The following is a 16,657-nucleotide window of genomic DNA, read 5'->3' as shown; positions in this document are numbered from 1 at the left end:
GTCATTGCCTGTTGACGTGAACAACGAAACACAATTATAAAGCCGGCCCGTTGGCTAGGGCGTAGGTCTTACGCACAACCATAAATTGTCATTAAGGTAGCACTGTCAAAGTAAAAGTGATTCCTGTATGTGTGTGTGTGTGTTCTTACAGTCATGAGCGTCTCGGTGGCTCTGCGGTCCAGGCTTTTAGCCCTTCGGTATCCAGCACGTGATGAAATGGTGTCTGTTCGCCCTTGACCAGAATCCAATGAAAACTCCTGCAATAAAAAAGAAAACAAATGTATTAGATGATGATTCTTATGAATTAAAGCTAATAGATCATCTATACAATTCCTAATAAGAACAACAGATTTAGTACAGGACTGCCTCAGTGACACTCATGGGTTACTTGCTTTGGTAAACCTAATTTAGTACATTACATGTATTTACATGTCACTGTCAACAGAAAATAATGTATACAATGAATTGTGGTCTGATATTAGGACAATAAACAACACTACATTATACAGCACCTGTTTCTGGTTAGAGAGGCGGCGCTCATTGCGTCCTGCTCTCTGATTGGCTGTTGAGGAGTAGGAAGGGGCGGGCTCTGTCATAGAATTGGCCGTGTCCATTTCCTCTGGAGTGTCGACAGTGTCATGACACTCAAACCTCTCGATGACTTGAGAACGTCTGCGGTAAAACCCAGAGGTCAGGATACAAACAACAACAAAAAACATTGCATTACTTGCTTCCCTTATGCAATTTTAGTGACTAGTGCTCTGTTTTTAGATGTGATGGAGGTCCAAGCAGAGATTTGAGCAGAAATCGGGATTTCATCTGACACTTGGATGCACATGATATAATAAACAATACATTTCTACAAACCTCTAATCATAATATTATTATATTCCTCTAATTCTAATGTACATGAAACTTAAGCATGAGGAAGGATGTTTGAGTTTGATTCATGGACAAGTGAAAAATCTCTTCTATTAATCACGGGTCAGTTTGGTAATTGACCTCAACATTTTCATAATTCACATGTGACAGAAAATTGATCTCATCATTCGCTGTAATAATGTGAAGCAAGAATAAGTGCCTGCAGTCACTTTTGCACTTTGGAGCCATCCAACACAGACATGCTTTATTTTCTCGGTTGAGATACTTTAGGAAGATCTTCATGTTTGAAACTTTGAGAATTCTCTCAAACATTTGAAGTTATAGCTGCACTCAGTAACATTATGCCATGACTATTTTCCCTGCTTATAACATTCCTCTGTTGTCTCGATCACATAATACAACCAAATTAGACCTAAACGGTTTCAACAAATGAAATTTCCTAAATCACAACTAATCAGCTCTCCCTATTCTTCATCAACATTTACTCAGAAACTTTTTAATCAAAGTCTGAGTGCAGCTGTGACACATCAGAGGAGACCTGGCCCTCCTTAATGAGGCTGGTTTCTCCAGAGTTTTTTTTTCTCCATTTAGTTCTCATTGGAGTTTGGGTTCCTTGCCACAGGGCTGTGTTGGCTTGATCGCAGAGAGACTGCATTTATTAGATATTATTTATTAGAATGATCTTGCTTGTTCTATAAACACTATGCACTTTACTGTGTTTTACCTTTTCTGTGTTTTTCAGTTTTTCTTATTTTCTCCTGTAAAGCTGCTTTGGAATAATGCACATTGTGAAAAGCGCTATATAAATAAAATTGAATTGAAAAATGAGAATCAATGATGTCAGACAGCCTGTCGTAGACTTTGCTTGTAGAGGAGAGTGAAGTAAGCTGTGCTTGAGATGATTTAAAAATGTAATTCCTTTACCTGCCATAAAGAAACGAGTTACACTGACATGCTTGTAAAATGCATCCCTAAGTCTCAACAGTTTTCTACACTGATGAGATGGCACATCTTACCCCACTCTCCCCTATGATTTATAAAGAGCAGATGGTGGAGCAGAAGGACAGACGCAGGAAACCAGCGACAGCAGAACCCCACACCGTCAGCGAGATTAATGCATTAATCCCCGTGTCCACCCTTGTGTTAGTGTACACTTCATCTTTCAATGCTCATGTGTTTGCTTTACAGATTGTGTGTGTGCTATAGTTCAGCCCCAGCAGGTGGAATGAAAGTAAGCAGTGGGCGTGTCAGTGGGCGGGGCAGGGCGTGGCACAGGGCAGGAAGGGCAGAGTATCAGAAGATTGCCTGAAAAAGAGAAGAAACAGATCAAATAAAAGCGACAAAAAATAAAGAGCAGAAGAGAGAAAGAAATGAGCAGAGAAGTTTCTCCTTCAATCACAGATTCAGAAATGCATTGAAGGAGCAGTTCACCCAAACATAAAACTCACAGACATTCCACAGCTTTGCGTAAGGACACGCCCAAAATACAAGTCATCGTTTACGGTTAATCTTTACCTCGAATGACCTCTTAAACACAGAGACCAGAGTCAGTGAGTTGAACTTGACTGAAACAGTTTAGATGAATCATTCAGACTGGTTTATGTGAACTGATTCAACGGATTCGGTCAAAAGATCTGACCAAATAAAACATGCGGACACAATAAAGATTAAACTTTGCCTTACAAAAATCTCTAACATTGCCTCAGCAAAGCGCTATGTCGGTATGTTTTTTGATTGTTTGGATCCAATATGAAAGTTGTATGTCAATTTTTTTATAGTGAACTATTCCATGACAAAATTAAAGATTAGATGAAGGTTCACTTTAACACAAATCTCACTAGGTGGCGCTAAAGCTGCAGAAATGAGATGAAGGTTATAGTAACGATTCTCACAATCTCTGACAGTCAGTCAGTTATCTGTTAAAGACTCTTTTGTCAGGACCAGCGGGTGGAGATGTGACCTCTAGACTCTAGATTGTGTTTTATGCGGCTGGTGTAACTTCACTTCATTATACTGTACTGATGATAAACTATTAAAGCTGTTAAACATGAACATTCACTTCAATAAATACTTCAGGTGTCCTGGGCTCTGTTCCAAACCCTCGACTGCATGTCTAGGCAACACGTTTGGTTTCGTAGGCATGCAAATGCTTAATGCAAACAGTGATACTGGATTTTAAAACTTTCTAAAGAAAATGGTGTTTTACTGACACAATGTTGGGCCGTTCTTACTGGTTGCCATGACATTTCTATACAGTTGCTTAAGTATTGTGTATCCTAGGGTGTTCTGGATGAGTGCGTTGGGTTTTGATTGCCTGCTCCCTTAGAAGTCTGCTGCCCAAAGAGAGTTTTGGAACAGAGCCTGTGTGTGTATGGAACAGTACGAGCTGGTCACCTTCGTTCCAGTCCAAACAGTCGTTCGACTTCCTCTCTGCCCGGGCTCCTCGTGCGTGCCCGCACCTCCTGACGTCTCTGACTGGATCGGAACGCTTCCCGATGATCGAGTCGTTTCGCACGGGGCACGTCCGCCAGGGCGGCGTAACCCTGCCCGCCTCGGCCCGCCCTGCCCAGTGCTCCATACGGAGCGTTGTGTTGTGTGTTCTGCTCAGAGTCTAAAGAACTCTGTGATGAGGACAGTGATGATGGGAGGATGTTGATGTGGCACGTGTGTGTGTTTGTGTCAGGTCTCGAAGAACAGTGTTGTGTGCTTGACGAAGGTTGGAAATCCAGTGATGGGCCATCCACAGAAGAGTGTGCGTCAGATAAATGATGCTTGTCTGATCTTTGCATGCTGTGTTTGTTAGCATTCGGAGGAACACACACGTCACTGAGAGCGTGTGTGTCATGTGACGCTTGGGTGTCATGTGACGTGTGTATGGCCTGTGAAGAGTTGTCTGGAGAACTGAAGACTTCAGGATAAAATGAGGGATACCTGGAGCGAGAGGAGGGGAAAGAGGACAGTTCTTGCTGTCGTTGATGTTGTTCTTCATCATCTTCTGGTTTGTTTTTCTCTAGAGAAAAATATCCGCTCTCCACCCGTGGCTTACGACCAACACCCAAGTTCACAGAGTCTGAGTGGATAAAGAGAGAAAAATCACACTTACAACCTGTAAAAAAATGTGTCATGGAAATGTAGTTTCCACAGTTCCTGTTGGTGAATTATATTTGATGACACTTATGACTAACAGCGAGTTTAACTGAGGTAACAATCACTGTTCTGGATCAGTGGTTACTGTGGTAGACTTTTATAAGGCTTGTGTCTCGAGTGAGATACTGTCAATTGAATGTTTTCTTAAATGATCCCAGAAATCTGTGGTCCGGTGACTATTAAAGTCCCAGTAACATTAAAAATTACAATTCTTATTTTTATGAAATATCTTTCCTAGCCTGGTGTCAAGTTAAACGGCGGAGTTATAAAAAAAATTCTGCTGTTAAGTTGCCCGTTTCAATATTGAGCTCAATGAGATTTTACTTTTGGAGCCAGTCTCTAGCGGCCAGTCGATGAATTGCAGTTTAAGTCACTTTCATATTGGCTTCAGAGAGAGACCAACAACAGAAAAAGCACTTTCAGTGTTCACCAAAATAAGTGAAAAGACCCAATACATTTGACCAACATTTTGACAACATGATCAAATAGCAACCAGGGAAAAGTGAGAGTTTGTAAGCTTTCATCCATTAATATTAGTATTCTGATTCAAACACTTCGAGTGCTTTTTTTGTCAGAATTTTTTCAGTTGCCGGACATTCAGAGCATCCCTCATAAACAGTCAATGACTTTGAGTACAACAGCTGAGAAAGCCCACACTTGACACCTTGAACCATGTGTGAAAGTGATAAAGACACACATACACCTGTATATTGGTGAGAGGTGCCATTTATTATTGCAGAAGTGAGGACAAAATGACATATTACAATATTTATAGTAAATATTCCAGGAAGCCAGAGATCAAACATTTTTAGAAGGCCATTATCCGCTTAACATTTGATTTGCAAACTTTAAGAAACGCACTAGCTACAAAATGAAGTCTTCTTTGGCTCAGGTCTCTGCGCGTGAGTGTGTGTGGTTACCCTCTGAAAGTTGGCTCAGACTGCCGGTACTGCAGCTTGTCGGTATCGTGGCTCGACTCCATGTTTCCTGCTGCCACAGAGAGGCGCGGGTGGACGGCACACGCTCAGAATTTGCTATAGTGCTGGGCAGACACACCATACTGCTGCTGGTGCTGGTGACTGTAACCTTCGCAGGACCTGGTTCCTGAGCACAGACAGAAACATCATCTTTAACTAACCCCAACTCAAACAAGAACAAAGAGTCTTTTGATGTCAAGAACACCTGTGCGTGTGTGTGTGTGTGTGTGTGTGTGAGTAGACAGATAAGGCAAGCACATGAATGTAACTGTCTAAACTTGCAGGTCCATAATAAATGAGCATTTGCGGTATGATTTCATACACACACTGATTTACGCACAGCACCACACCCCATCCAAACACATACACAGATTAACGTTCAGTGTCTTTCCTGTTTCCACTCGACCGCCCTGTAATACCTTCTTGATTAAATCATAAAATCACTCAACACATTTCTGCATAAAATCACACGCATAAGCTGCCCAGCATCCCAGCGTAAGCACAGTCTTATTTTTGGACAAATAAAAACACAAATATTCCAGTCAGTGACATGTTTGACAGTTCCAGTCAATTGTATTTTCCCCAAAACACCCAGAATACATATTGATGACTTTGGCACTGTGTCTGATTGGCCAGAGACTTTTTTTAGACTTACAATAAACCCATTCATGTTATGCTGGGAACATCGACCCGTTAGCAGAGCAGTAGCCTGACAAAACACACGGCAGAAGGTCAGACTAGAGAGCAAACCGACCCTGACAATACAAACCAATCTCCACATCTCTTCATTATAACTTCATATCAATTGAGATGAATAACATTTAATATCATCCAAAAATGTTGTTGAGATTAGAAAGAGATTTTTTGGTGAACTGTTTTGTAAGGCTCTTTTATAAGCTGTTTTCTAAAGCTGTCTGTTCAAGAAAAAGATATCATAAAATACTGTAGTTTGCGTGCCATGTGTGCGAACTTCAGATTTCAAAGTTGATTTTTTTTGGTTTGTTGTGGCATTATCAGGTGAGCAATATATACTGACAAAAAATCTTTATTTAATCTCATGTTGTGAATGTGTACCTGTGAAGTGTGTGTACAGTAGTGATGCGCGGATGGCGGTTAAATCCGAGGGCGCTGCGGATGATCCGCGGGTCGGTTAATAAAAAAATACATTCAGATTAATTGCGGGTGGGTCGCGGGTGGATGATATTATATACAATATTAACAACATTTCTCTAAAAATACGAATGTGTTTTAAATGCATTTTTCATCAGGCGCTAATTTACAGTAATTTAAAAGAAATGCGCGCGTGGCGGCGGTAGAGGGCGGTCTATTTCTTAAAGCAGAAATGGAGGCGAAACAGATCCGAGAGAAATGCAAAAAGGGAGAATTTAAAAGAAAAAAAGGTAGAAAAGAAAAGTACCGTGCAACGACTGTGAGGCACTGTATGTATATGAAAGCTATAAGACTGGTACCTCTAAAATGGTACATCATGTGTGTGCTAAATCAAAATATTAGATTGAAGTATTTATAGACAAAGACAGTGCTAGAAAATTGACTGAGTAATTTAAATGACGATCGGGTCCGGGTCGGGTGCGGATATCTATATCAGAGAAAACCGGTTGGCGGGTGGATAATTTATTTGAAACAGCAGATGCGGGTGACATTATAGCTTATCCGCGCATCTCTAGTGCACATACATGTGAGACGTGTGTGTGTGTACCTGTGAAGAGGGCGTTTCTACTTTCCGTTTCTTCTTCTGGTTTTGTTTGTTGGTTTGAGGAAACACCATAAGCGCTTCCTGCCATCTGAACACATAAACAGCGTTTAGTGAAATACTCTGTCCGAACACTAATCACACAACTCATTACTTCTCTCACTCATTTATAAAACTGAACCTTTATCAACCACATCAACATTTTGAGGACACACAAAAACCGTCCTTCCAGTTCACCACATCAAAATATAAACATCAGATGAGAGTTTAAATGCGAAAAACTGCTTGATTACTGATGTCTGTTACCGTAGTGTGAAAACATACAGTATGTATTTGGAATAATGTGAATAACTATAAGACACTTTCCGCAATATGTCAACTGTGAGATATGAGACCTCACAATTTCAACAATCGTACGTGTGAGTGACTCACCCATGTATGACCTCTTTGTTCTCAGCACGTATGTAATGATCTTTCTCTGGTGTGCAGATACACAGTGAATACTTCTGTCCCGAGCGACTTTCACCATCCACAACATCCACACACTGATTCAGGTTTATAGTGCCCTGTGGAAGAGTGCTGGCCTGAAACACACACACAAACAAAATATTACACAAAAACAGGTGACAATTAAACATGTCAATTTCAAACAAACCAACAGCTGCAAGTACACTCTGGTTTGTGTAGTTCAGTTATTACAGTAACTTTGTGATTGAGTTTTCTTATCCACTCGTTTGGGAATTATTTTTGTGTGTGTGTGTGTGTGTGTGTGTGTGTGCTTGTACATCTATCTTTAAGAGGACCAATTTGAGTTTTAGACCAGCAGAGTGAGGACTAAGAGAGTAAAGTGAGGACATTTTGGCCTGTCCTCACTTTCTGAGACCGCTTTAAAGGACTGTTTGAGCGTCAAGACCTTGTTTTAGGGTTAAGGTTATAGTTAGGTTTAGGGTGAGGGTTAGGGTGAGGGTTAGGGTCAGGTACTCAGTTCTGATGGTTAGGTTTAGGGTAAGGGGCTAGAGATTGCATTGTGTCAATATATGTCCTCATAAAGATAGCTGTGCAAACATCAGTGTGTGTTTGTGTGTTTGCGTGTGTGTGCGTGCTTGTGCGTGTGTTCTGTTAACCGGGTTCAGGAGATTAAGGAAGAGGAATCTGTTTACACACATACTTTAAATACTAAGACATTGACTCGCTTACTATGAACTGTACTTCCTTCTGTATAGTTTAAAATGAACACAGCCTACCATAAGAAAGTAAAACAGTGCAAATTTGTAGTATGTTGCTTGCTTAATCTTGCAGTTTTAGCAATATGGTAAAAAGATCACATTTGAATACACACCTAAAAACACATAACTAAAGTTCAGAAATCAAACTAGAAATAGCAGCTCAGGTTGACCGCATTGAAATTGATATTAATCGGAATGCACAATTAAAAAAAAACATGATTTTAGAATAAAAGAAAATGAATTTATCTGCTTTTGGAACCAAACTCTTCATATGCACTAAAACAATTCCAATTGCACGTAGTGGATAATATTTTATACTATTTTTATACTTTGAATATCAAATAAAATAGAAAAATAAGACATGAACCATGCTGAATATAAACTAATTACGAACGAGTACATATGTATACGAAACAATATGCCTTGTAAAAAGTGCTATACAAATAAATGTAATTATGTTCTATGTACATAACACACACAGTTTAAACCGGTTCATTCTACATGTATTGCTCTCTTGTTGCCACCTCCAACATTCTCTACAAGTTTCTCTATCACCTTCTTTCACAACATCTCTTCACATCACATCCTGATGAGCTACAAGATTCCTTTTCTTCTGTGCAGCCAGCGTTCACACTGACACACACTCACAACAGAAAAGACTGACACACACAGAAACCGTGACCAAGCAACTCACTCTAAAGAAATTTGGAAAGACGGACACACAAACAACCAGAAAAAAAAGGTTTTCACAACACGTCACTTTTTTGAAGTTGCATATTTAGCATATTTAACTACCCTTCATATGTTATTTGTGTTAACCTGTGGGTTGTACAAACAAATAGTCTAAAATCAGCTTGTCTTTAAAACTGTTTTGTGTTCATGTTTACAGATCAAAGTTCCTTATATTTAAATACAGAAGTCACTCACGTCTGTTCTCTATTTACAGCAGGACAAATCTTGCCAAACAATCCAATTTACTCATTTTAGATCATACATCCTTCATACATATTACTTCAGATCAAATATTCAGAACAGAATGCAAGTTCATGGTGGTCATATTTGGGAAACAAACGCTTCTTAACCTTGTGATAAACAGTATTAAAACTCTTTTTCTTTCGCTCTGCACCTCGCTCTGTCTTTAGAGAGGGAGTCCTGGGAACGTTGCCCGACTGACCGAGCGTTTTGCGCAACACAAAGAGACTGCTGAATCTGAGTTCAGCAAAGCAAACGCTGCCAGAGTTTTAACCCCCGACCTGCCCACAGGTCAACATCGACGGCTGATTCTGAGTCTAACTGTTTTATTGAGGTCACTGGGGTCATATACTACAGCATGTGCATTTTCAACAACCACGAGCCCTCCAATCACATCACACACAAGCACATTTTTGCACACACTTGTACAGATGCAACTGGTCTGAAAATAGCAGAAAGCCTTCTGTTCTAATCTTCTCGTCATCCTGTGTTTTCCTCCTACACATCTCTATCTCTCTTTCTTTCTCTCTCAGTGGATGAAGTCCAGCGGAGGAGGACAGTACAGAGGGAAGTGAGGAAAGTCAGAACAGTAGCGTGAAGCAAAGTGTATCTTATCAAGGGTCTTAGGGGGCAACATGGGGAAGAAAGAAGGAAAATAAATTAAAACGGCTTCTAAATCTGAAACAAAACGTCAGTTATCGCAGCGCTATTAAATGAAACTTAGCCAGGTGCTCATGTAGACTGCAGTGTTTGACAGGAGAGCTGGTGGGCGGCAGTATGTTCGAGAGACATGCATGAGTCAACTGCTTTAACTAGTTCTTTAGCTCGGTTCTGTACACACTACACAGATCTAATGCAAATTACAATGTGTACTGGTGCAATAAAACAAATAGAAGAATGCATGACATTAAAGTGCCACCTATAGACCCCTTTACGGCCGACGTCACGGCATTAGCTGGTGGCAGCCAATACAAACCAGCACAGATTCGGCTACAGAAGGAGTTTAAAATTTCATCTTGTTGTGTTGTATAGTGCCACAATTGACAGAATAAAGTCTACAAGTAGATATTTTAACACATACCTGCTGCCATTGCCAAACAAAAACACTGACGACAGCTGTAGTACACAATAAAACGAGGGGACTGAACAGAAGCGATCATCAAAAATGCTGCCGTTTCACTTCATAACACTTAAGATCTTTTGTTGGTGTGGATTATGATTTGGGTATGTGTCTAAAAATATCTTGCGTATGCCCAAATTAGAAACTGGAGAACAAGGTTATTTTTCACGTAGCGTTAACTTTTGAACAAATAAGGTATGCTAGCTAACTTTGTTAGTTATACAACTAGCAGTTAACTATCGGCCAGAAATTAAACATGAAGAAAACTGTTCTATACATCTATTCTTTAGTTGTCACAAGTGCATGAGTATAAAGGGAGAGGCAACAGTGAGAAGGTTCATGTTATGTGTCAGATCTGTGTTCAAATAAATGCATTTGCTAACATTTGCCACTGTTAGTAAACACAGGCATCTATCGATGTATACGCTCTCAGTTTATCTTTACCATACACATTTGGTTTCTCTGTCTGGTAGGTGTAGATGTCAGGTTACTTTACTGGAGTTAATCCTGTCAGTTCGTCCCTGAATCCATTGAGTGGGCACGTACAGGTCGGCAATCTTCATTGCAATAAAGTTTCCTTTTTCAAAAACAATCGCAGTCCTAGACACCTGAAAGTACCTTACATAATCTGATTTTTTTCTGGTCATTGTCAAAAAGCATGCAAACAAAACGTGCTATCTAGCATTAGTAATGCGGTCAGGGGGGTCTTTCAGCCTCCACCTAAGCTCCGCCTTGCACATTTATTTTTAATGATAACAACAGATGATTTACTTGTGCTCCTACTGTTTGGCCTGTGCTATCAAACTCTAAACCTCTGTAGCACCAGTGCTATGTGCAAAGATAGTTAACATACACCCTAAACATGATAATTACTGCTTGCCTTTGTTTAACAGTAGTCACGGAGAGTAGGCCTATTACCAAATTCAGGCGGACAAAGCGGCCACTAGTTTAAATGCTTTGAAGCAAACTTGAGAAATCTAAATCCGAAATAATTATATTGAGAAATTAAATTAAATATTAAATAAGTAATTTTTGTACTCGGACAAGTGAATGATAAATGTACTTGTCCTAAGGAAAACCACAAGACAACGCTTAATGTCAAGCCCTGCATATTGCTTTATTTATAAGAGTCACTGCGCAGACTCTTGAACGCGGCCAAACCCCAGACACAGACTCGCTCCCCTCTTTCTCTCGCTTATGTGAAGATGACGTTTCCAAGGTCATTTCTATGTTCTGTCATTTGTTGTCCTCATGTTGTTCAAATTGCTACTATTGTAAGTTGCTTTGGATAAAAGCGTCTGTTAAATGACTAAATGTAAATCTATACTATAAATACTTCATTCTTTCTCATGATGACCTTCTTTCCAAAAAGACTGTATGGTTTGATCAGTTGTTATGGAAAAGCACAAGGCAGTATATCTGTAAATAGTGTGTGTTGCTCAGAATGTATTTACATTTTGAGAGAGCGTTCAGTCAAAAGCAGACATCTTCATCTCTCATGAGCACCTGTTTCTGAGGGGACCAGCACAATGAAAAGACTGCTGACTATGTCAAAATCACATGCATTAGAGACACTTTTCAAGTGTGTGTGTGTGTGTGTGTATACAAGAGCAGGGGTCAGCCAGCAACACCATTTGTCACATAAAAACTCTTTAAAAAGTTCAATTTTTGTTTAAAAAATAACATCCCATTCTCGTAAATCTTCTAAAGATGATAATAACTGTGTCATATTACAGCAAACTAGATGATTGTGCTTATGAATAAAACAAATCTAAATGTTTTTTCTTTACATTTTGGGGTGAAATATGTGTGTTTAACCATGAGATTCATATGTCTTTGTAGCACAAGTTACAAATGTTCTTCCTCAAAAACTGATCAGTGTGGAAAATACATGCATGTCAAATCGCTAAGTATTTAATAAACCGCCATATCTACAAGACAACCTCACCCCTCCCTTGTCAAATAAGACTTTGCTCTATCGCTGCATGTTTTGTATGCATTTCTACAGAAAGAGGAGAATCTGAGCAGTGTGTACATTTCTCTCCACTCCTACTAGGGAAGAAGACACAGATGGATTGTGGGTAGCTGAACGGATGTAACACTGCTTCACCCACACACTAGCACACAACATCATCAGACGAGTCAGGTCGGATCTTGCCTGGCTTCCTCTATGCAGTAAAGATGTACCTCATGTTCCAGTTTTTCCAAACTACATAGACACACAGTATGGTTTATGTAAACCAACACACACACAAACACACACACACACACACAAAAGGGCTCACGGTCACGTGTGGGCTGAAGAGGCGCTTAATAACAATCACTAACACGCATGAATGCAGATGAATCCACACAGCGTTTTATCCTTTATGCTGTTTTTCATCGCTCTATTATTGAGATGAAAGAGAGACAACGAATACACAGAAGCAGAGACAAATATCTAGTCAACTATGCAACAAACATCAGCTAAATATGAAGGAAAATAGAAATGACAACCTTAACCTTAAAATATATGATGGTCATATTTTACAAACAAAGAAACTATAGTGTCAAGCAAACCGCTGTCAGAGTTGCATCTCATTCCAAAAACACAGAATCATAGCAGGTTTGTGCACTATATACATCCATAATATACATGAATATATTCACAATATAAGAGTCAAGCACTTGAATAAACATCCTGAAGGCCTGTCAATACAGTGTCGCCCACAGACCGCACATAAAACATGACGACACACACACATGTATGAAGATAAAAGCGAGTGAGAATTGAAGTGTGTCAGAAGGGCACGTCATGCACCTGTTGTTTTTTTGAAGGTGACCCAGTGGCAGTCCTGGTTAACTTTCAACCAAGCAAAAAAATCGAAACTAGGCGAGAGCAGAACCTCAGACATACTCACCATGTCATCTAGTGCGTAACGCAGGAGTCCATGCTCATACAGAAGGAAAAAGCGTCTCTGCCATTTCTGCAAAGAAAGAGAAAATCAGGACTGCATGAGTGAAATGTGACGCCATCATTCCTGATCTCGTACAAAACACTTTCTTGGTTGGCAATTATTTTCATGTTTTATTTAAAATAATTGAACTGTAGTGTATTGTCATTACATTGCCCACCCTGAATTATGATTTCAGCTGCTTTGATTGAGCACTCCACACCACATAAAAATAACTTTCTAGGTTTTTAAACACAAAAAAGTAGTTTTGTGGTTTTAGTGCACGTCTTTTACCTCGAGAACATTTACATGCCAGAATACAGCAAAAGACAACAAAATATACTTTCAGCAAATATACACATTTAAACTTCAGATTTCTGTTCCAAGAAATTGAAGCAAAAACACTGATGACTCATCCTGCACTTGACAGATTTTTGGCCAACAGAATACTCATACCTAAACTCTCTCTCACCCATACAACTAGCAGCTAGCAAATCATTGTTCATGGCTGTGACATGATAATTTCATGGTGTGTTTAATGTGTAATTGTGGGTTGTTTTTGTAGTCTTTCCATCTTGTTTGTCAATCTGCGATTTCCTGTTCGCTATAGAAATGTTTCCCATCCCACAAACTCTCGCCGCTGCTGTTTCTCACGAGCTCAGTTTGAGACTGACCGAGAATGAGTCAGCGACTCCGCTGCCCCCTCACACACACACACACACACAATCTTGACTTCTTTCCCCATAACTAGCATACACACACACACAAATACACACTGTTTGTATTGAATGTAATACATGTGGGAAGAGAATGTTGACTTAGGGACTCACAAACTTCTAGAATGCATTAAAGATTTTTTAATCTGTCAAGTCAAAAGTGCAGCATTCACACGCATTCAGTCGAGGGTCTTTTGTTTTCAACATTACAGTTGTGGAGCCAACGAGAGGTACAAACCCGTGATCGGTGGAGAGGATTGTCAAAGTTTGTTCCCTCGGGTGCCAAGAGCAGCCATCCTCCATAGATGGGTTTAGCCTGAAAGACAGAACAACCACAGCGTTAAAACAATTTAAATTCAAGACAAGTGACCAACTTCTACAGGACAACTCACAGTCCATTCACTGACCATCTGATGAGTTATCTAGAAAAAACTACCATGGTAAAAAACAAACCCTGAAGAAGTAATGGATAAAGTCAATTTGTAATAACCGGCCAGGTAAAGCGAAACAGACAGTATTCTATATTTGTTCCGGTAAATCTTTGAAATAATCTGTATTTTGCGCAAACACAAGTTGTTTTCATCGGAGAAAGTATTTTAACATCAAACAAAAGTAAGCTGGGGCACTGCCAATGCATGTGACCCTCGTGTGACTCCAGAAGAATGGATTTGTTATATTAGAAAAACGGAATCATATATGAGAGCAAAACAATCCCATAGGAACATGTTATCGCTCAGCGGTTGAGCTCAAAGAGCAGGAGACTTACTGGAGGTACCAGAGTCAATTCAAGATTCAACTTAAATGAAATCTGGACAGTATAGCTCAGATGATGTAGTCGACATAGAAGAAATCTGACGAGAAAAAGTTCATGTCTAAATCTCTAATTGTCATGGTGAAAGCAATGACATCATCATAACATTTGGGTAACAAATAGCATCACATTCACGAAGAACAAAAATCGAAGCATCCCTAAAACTTTGCTACCGTATAAGCAGTGGGATTTCATCAAGAAATGCAAATCTAGTTTCTCCTGAACTTCTGCTAATGGGAAAGATTGTGCTCTGGGAAATCACTGTCTCTCTACGGCTCTGATGGCGATAAAAGAGAGAAAGACAGAGGGGTAATGTAGGCCAGATTTTCCTCTTCAATAGCTAAACTCTGTTTTGTTTATTTTTATAGTCCCCTTTTATTCTCATAACAGCAGAACTGAACTCTGAAAGTCTTAAGGTCTTTGCACATAGTACTGTCCGAAATTTTCATATACGTTTTTTCGTATTTGGCGTTCGTTTGTACCATCTCGGGATTACAAAACGTGTGTGGAATGAAAATTCGTGAAAGGTGTTTTGACGTCTAAAGGCTAATTCACACTGAACCGAGAAACGGCAACAAATGTATTCAAATGCGCTAGTTGTAAATTAGAACGTCCGTGTTTGCTGCCGTTCATCAGGTCAGTGTGAATTCGAGTCTAACACAATTGCTAAAGTATTTCTAGTTTGTTTCTAATGTACATCTAAAATGCACAAAAACAAAAGTGTGAATTAGGGTCTAACACAAATAAGAGGTGGTTTCTTATTGGCTTGGATCAAAAGAACTCAAGTTTCTTACATATTCTGGTTTGTGTCATTCCTTTTAACATGATAAACCAGATTGACTAAAAACAACAATGCTTGTGAAGAATTCCATGTGAGGATCATATCTGCAGCATGATTCATATGGGGCCTGTGATATACCCAAAGATTACTACTTGGGGTTATAGGTTTGTTCATGTGAGCTTCTTAATGCCAATTAAAATGTGTCTGTACTAGTCAAATGACTTCCGTCAGATGAACCAAAGAGCTTTGCGTCATCGTTTTCATTTCACAGTTTAACTGTAAGATGAAGCGCTCATATTCTCACCATATAATCATGCATCTCATTCTGACCTCCTGGTCTAACTTCTCATTTCATATCCCCCATAATCACCTGCCTGCTGTCGTCTGCACAGACGTTCAAACAATGACATAATAACTCACTTCTAAACACACATCCACTATTCTGCTATTCTTCTTTTGATAACCATCCAAACAATACAGACAGATGACCGGCAAACAGAGGCCACATCACATCTTTAATATACTGGAGACCCAGCTGCGGTAATTTGTGAGGATACATCGGGACTGTTCTGGAAAACCCCGTGTCTGCGGGAGGCCTTACAGTAAATGAGTTCTGGTGCTGGAATCAGGATCCGAAATAGATCCGTTTTTATACGAGAGGAATCTTGGGTCTATTCGGTGCCTAATATATCTCGTGAAACCACACCAAATGCCTCAACAAATGAGTCATTTAGAAGAAACTATAGATAGGGTTCCAGTCCTCCTGAAGTAACCTGAGGTTAAGTGTCTTGATTAAGATCATAAAGCGATTGAACATGCAGCCTTTTATCAGGCCAGATCTTTAACCACTTAACACCACCTAAATCTACACCGCAAAAAAACACAATCTGCACGCATACAATTTAACAGATGTGCTTTAAAAGTTTAGTTTCACTCAGATGTGTTTAAGCTTATAGCACAGTGGTTCTCAAGCTGGAGGCCCCAAGATGGATCCAGGGGGCCACAGATTTTGTGGCATTTTATGAAATACAGAAATGTATTATAAATTGTACTCAATCAAACATCAGAAAAATTAGACCATCAACCAGAAGAGTTTATGTTGCAGCATTATATAACTGAATAGGTTTTTAGTTTAACAGTTAACAACAAGATCATGTTAAGTTTTTTTGTTTGGGGGAAGCGCAAAGTGATGCACCCTACGCAAAAGGGGCCGGAACCACTGTTATAGCTCATAAATCAATCTTTCCAGGGATTAAATATTTAACCCTTTAGACTGTTTTGGCTCCCTGAAAAGACATTTATTCAAAGGTCCTTAAAATGACCATCTCATTCTTTTTTATAATCGAAAGAATCAAAAGATTGTTTTTAACAGTGTACCTGC

General features: G+C 39.6%; 1 protein-coding gene across 6 annotated transcripts in view; it reads right to left on the bottom strand.

Moving 5' to 3' along the window:
* si:ch73-103b11.2 (protein outspread) overlaps positions 1-16,657 on the bottom strand; it is a 36,740-nt gene that overhangs the window by 18,410 nt on the left and 1,673 nt on the right. For 3 of the 6 annotated variants that reach the window (XM_056737927.1, XM_056737925.1, XM_056737926.1), the window contains exons 2-10: positions 13,923-14,000; positions 12,936-13,001; positions 7,150-7,301; positions 6,724-6,808; positions 5,662-5,715; positions 4,950-5,133; positions 3,277-3,952; positions 513-672; positions 150-257 (exon numbers count right to left, since the gene is read on the bottom strand). In XM_056737927.1, coding sequence (XP_056593905.1) covers positions 150-257; positions 513-672; positions 3,277-3,952; positions 4,950-5,133; positions 5,662-5,715; positions 6,724-6,808; positions 7,150-7,301; positions 12,936-13,001; positions 13,923-14,000 — 1,563 coding nt within the window. The remainder of the gene's footprint in view (positions 1-149; positions 258-512; positions 673-3,276; positions 3,953-4,949; positions 5,134-5,661; positions 5,716-6,723; positions 6,809-7,149; positions 7,302-12,935; positions 13,002-13,922; positions 14,001-16,657) is intronic. The other 3 variants (XM_056737928.1, XM_056737931.1, XM_056737929.1) reach the window with 2 other exon arrangements.

The sequence above is a fragment of the Triplophysa dalaica genome, chromosome 23, assembly GCF_015846415.1.
Source record: "Triplophysa dalaica isolate WHDGS20190420 chromosome 23, ASM1584641v1, whole genome shotgun sequence".
NCBI lineage: Eukaryota > Metazoa > Chordata > Actinopteri > Cypriniformes > Nemacheilidae > Triplophysa > Triplophysa dalaica.
This window is presented reverse-complemented; position numbering and strand designations above follow the sequence as displayed.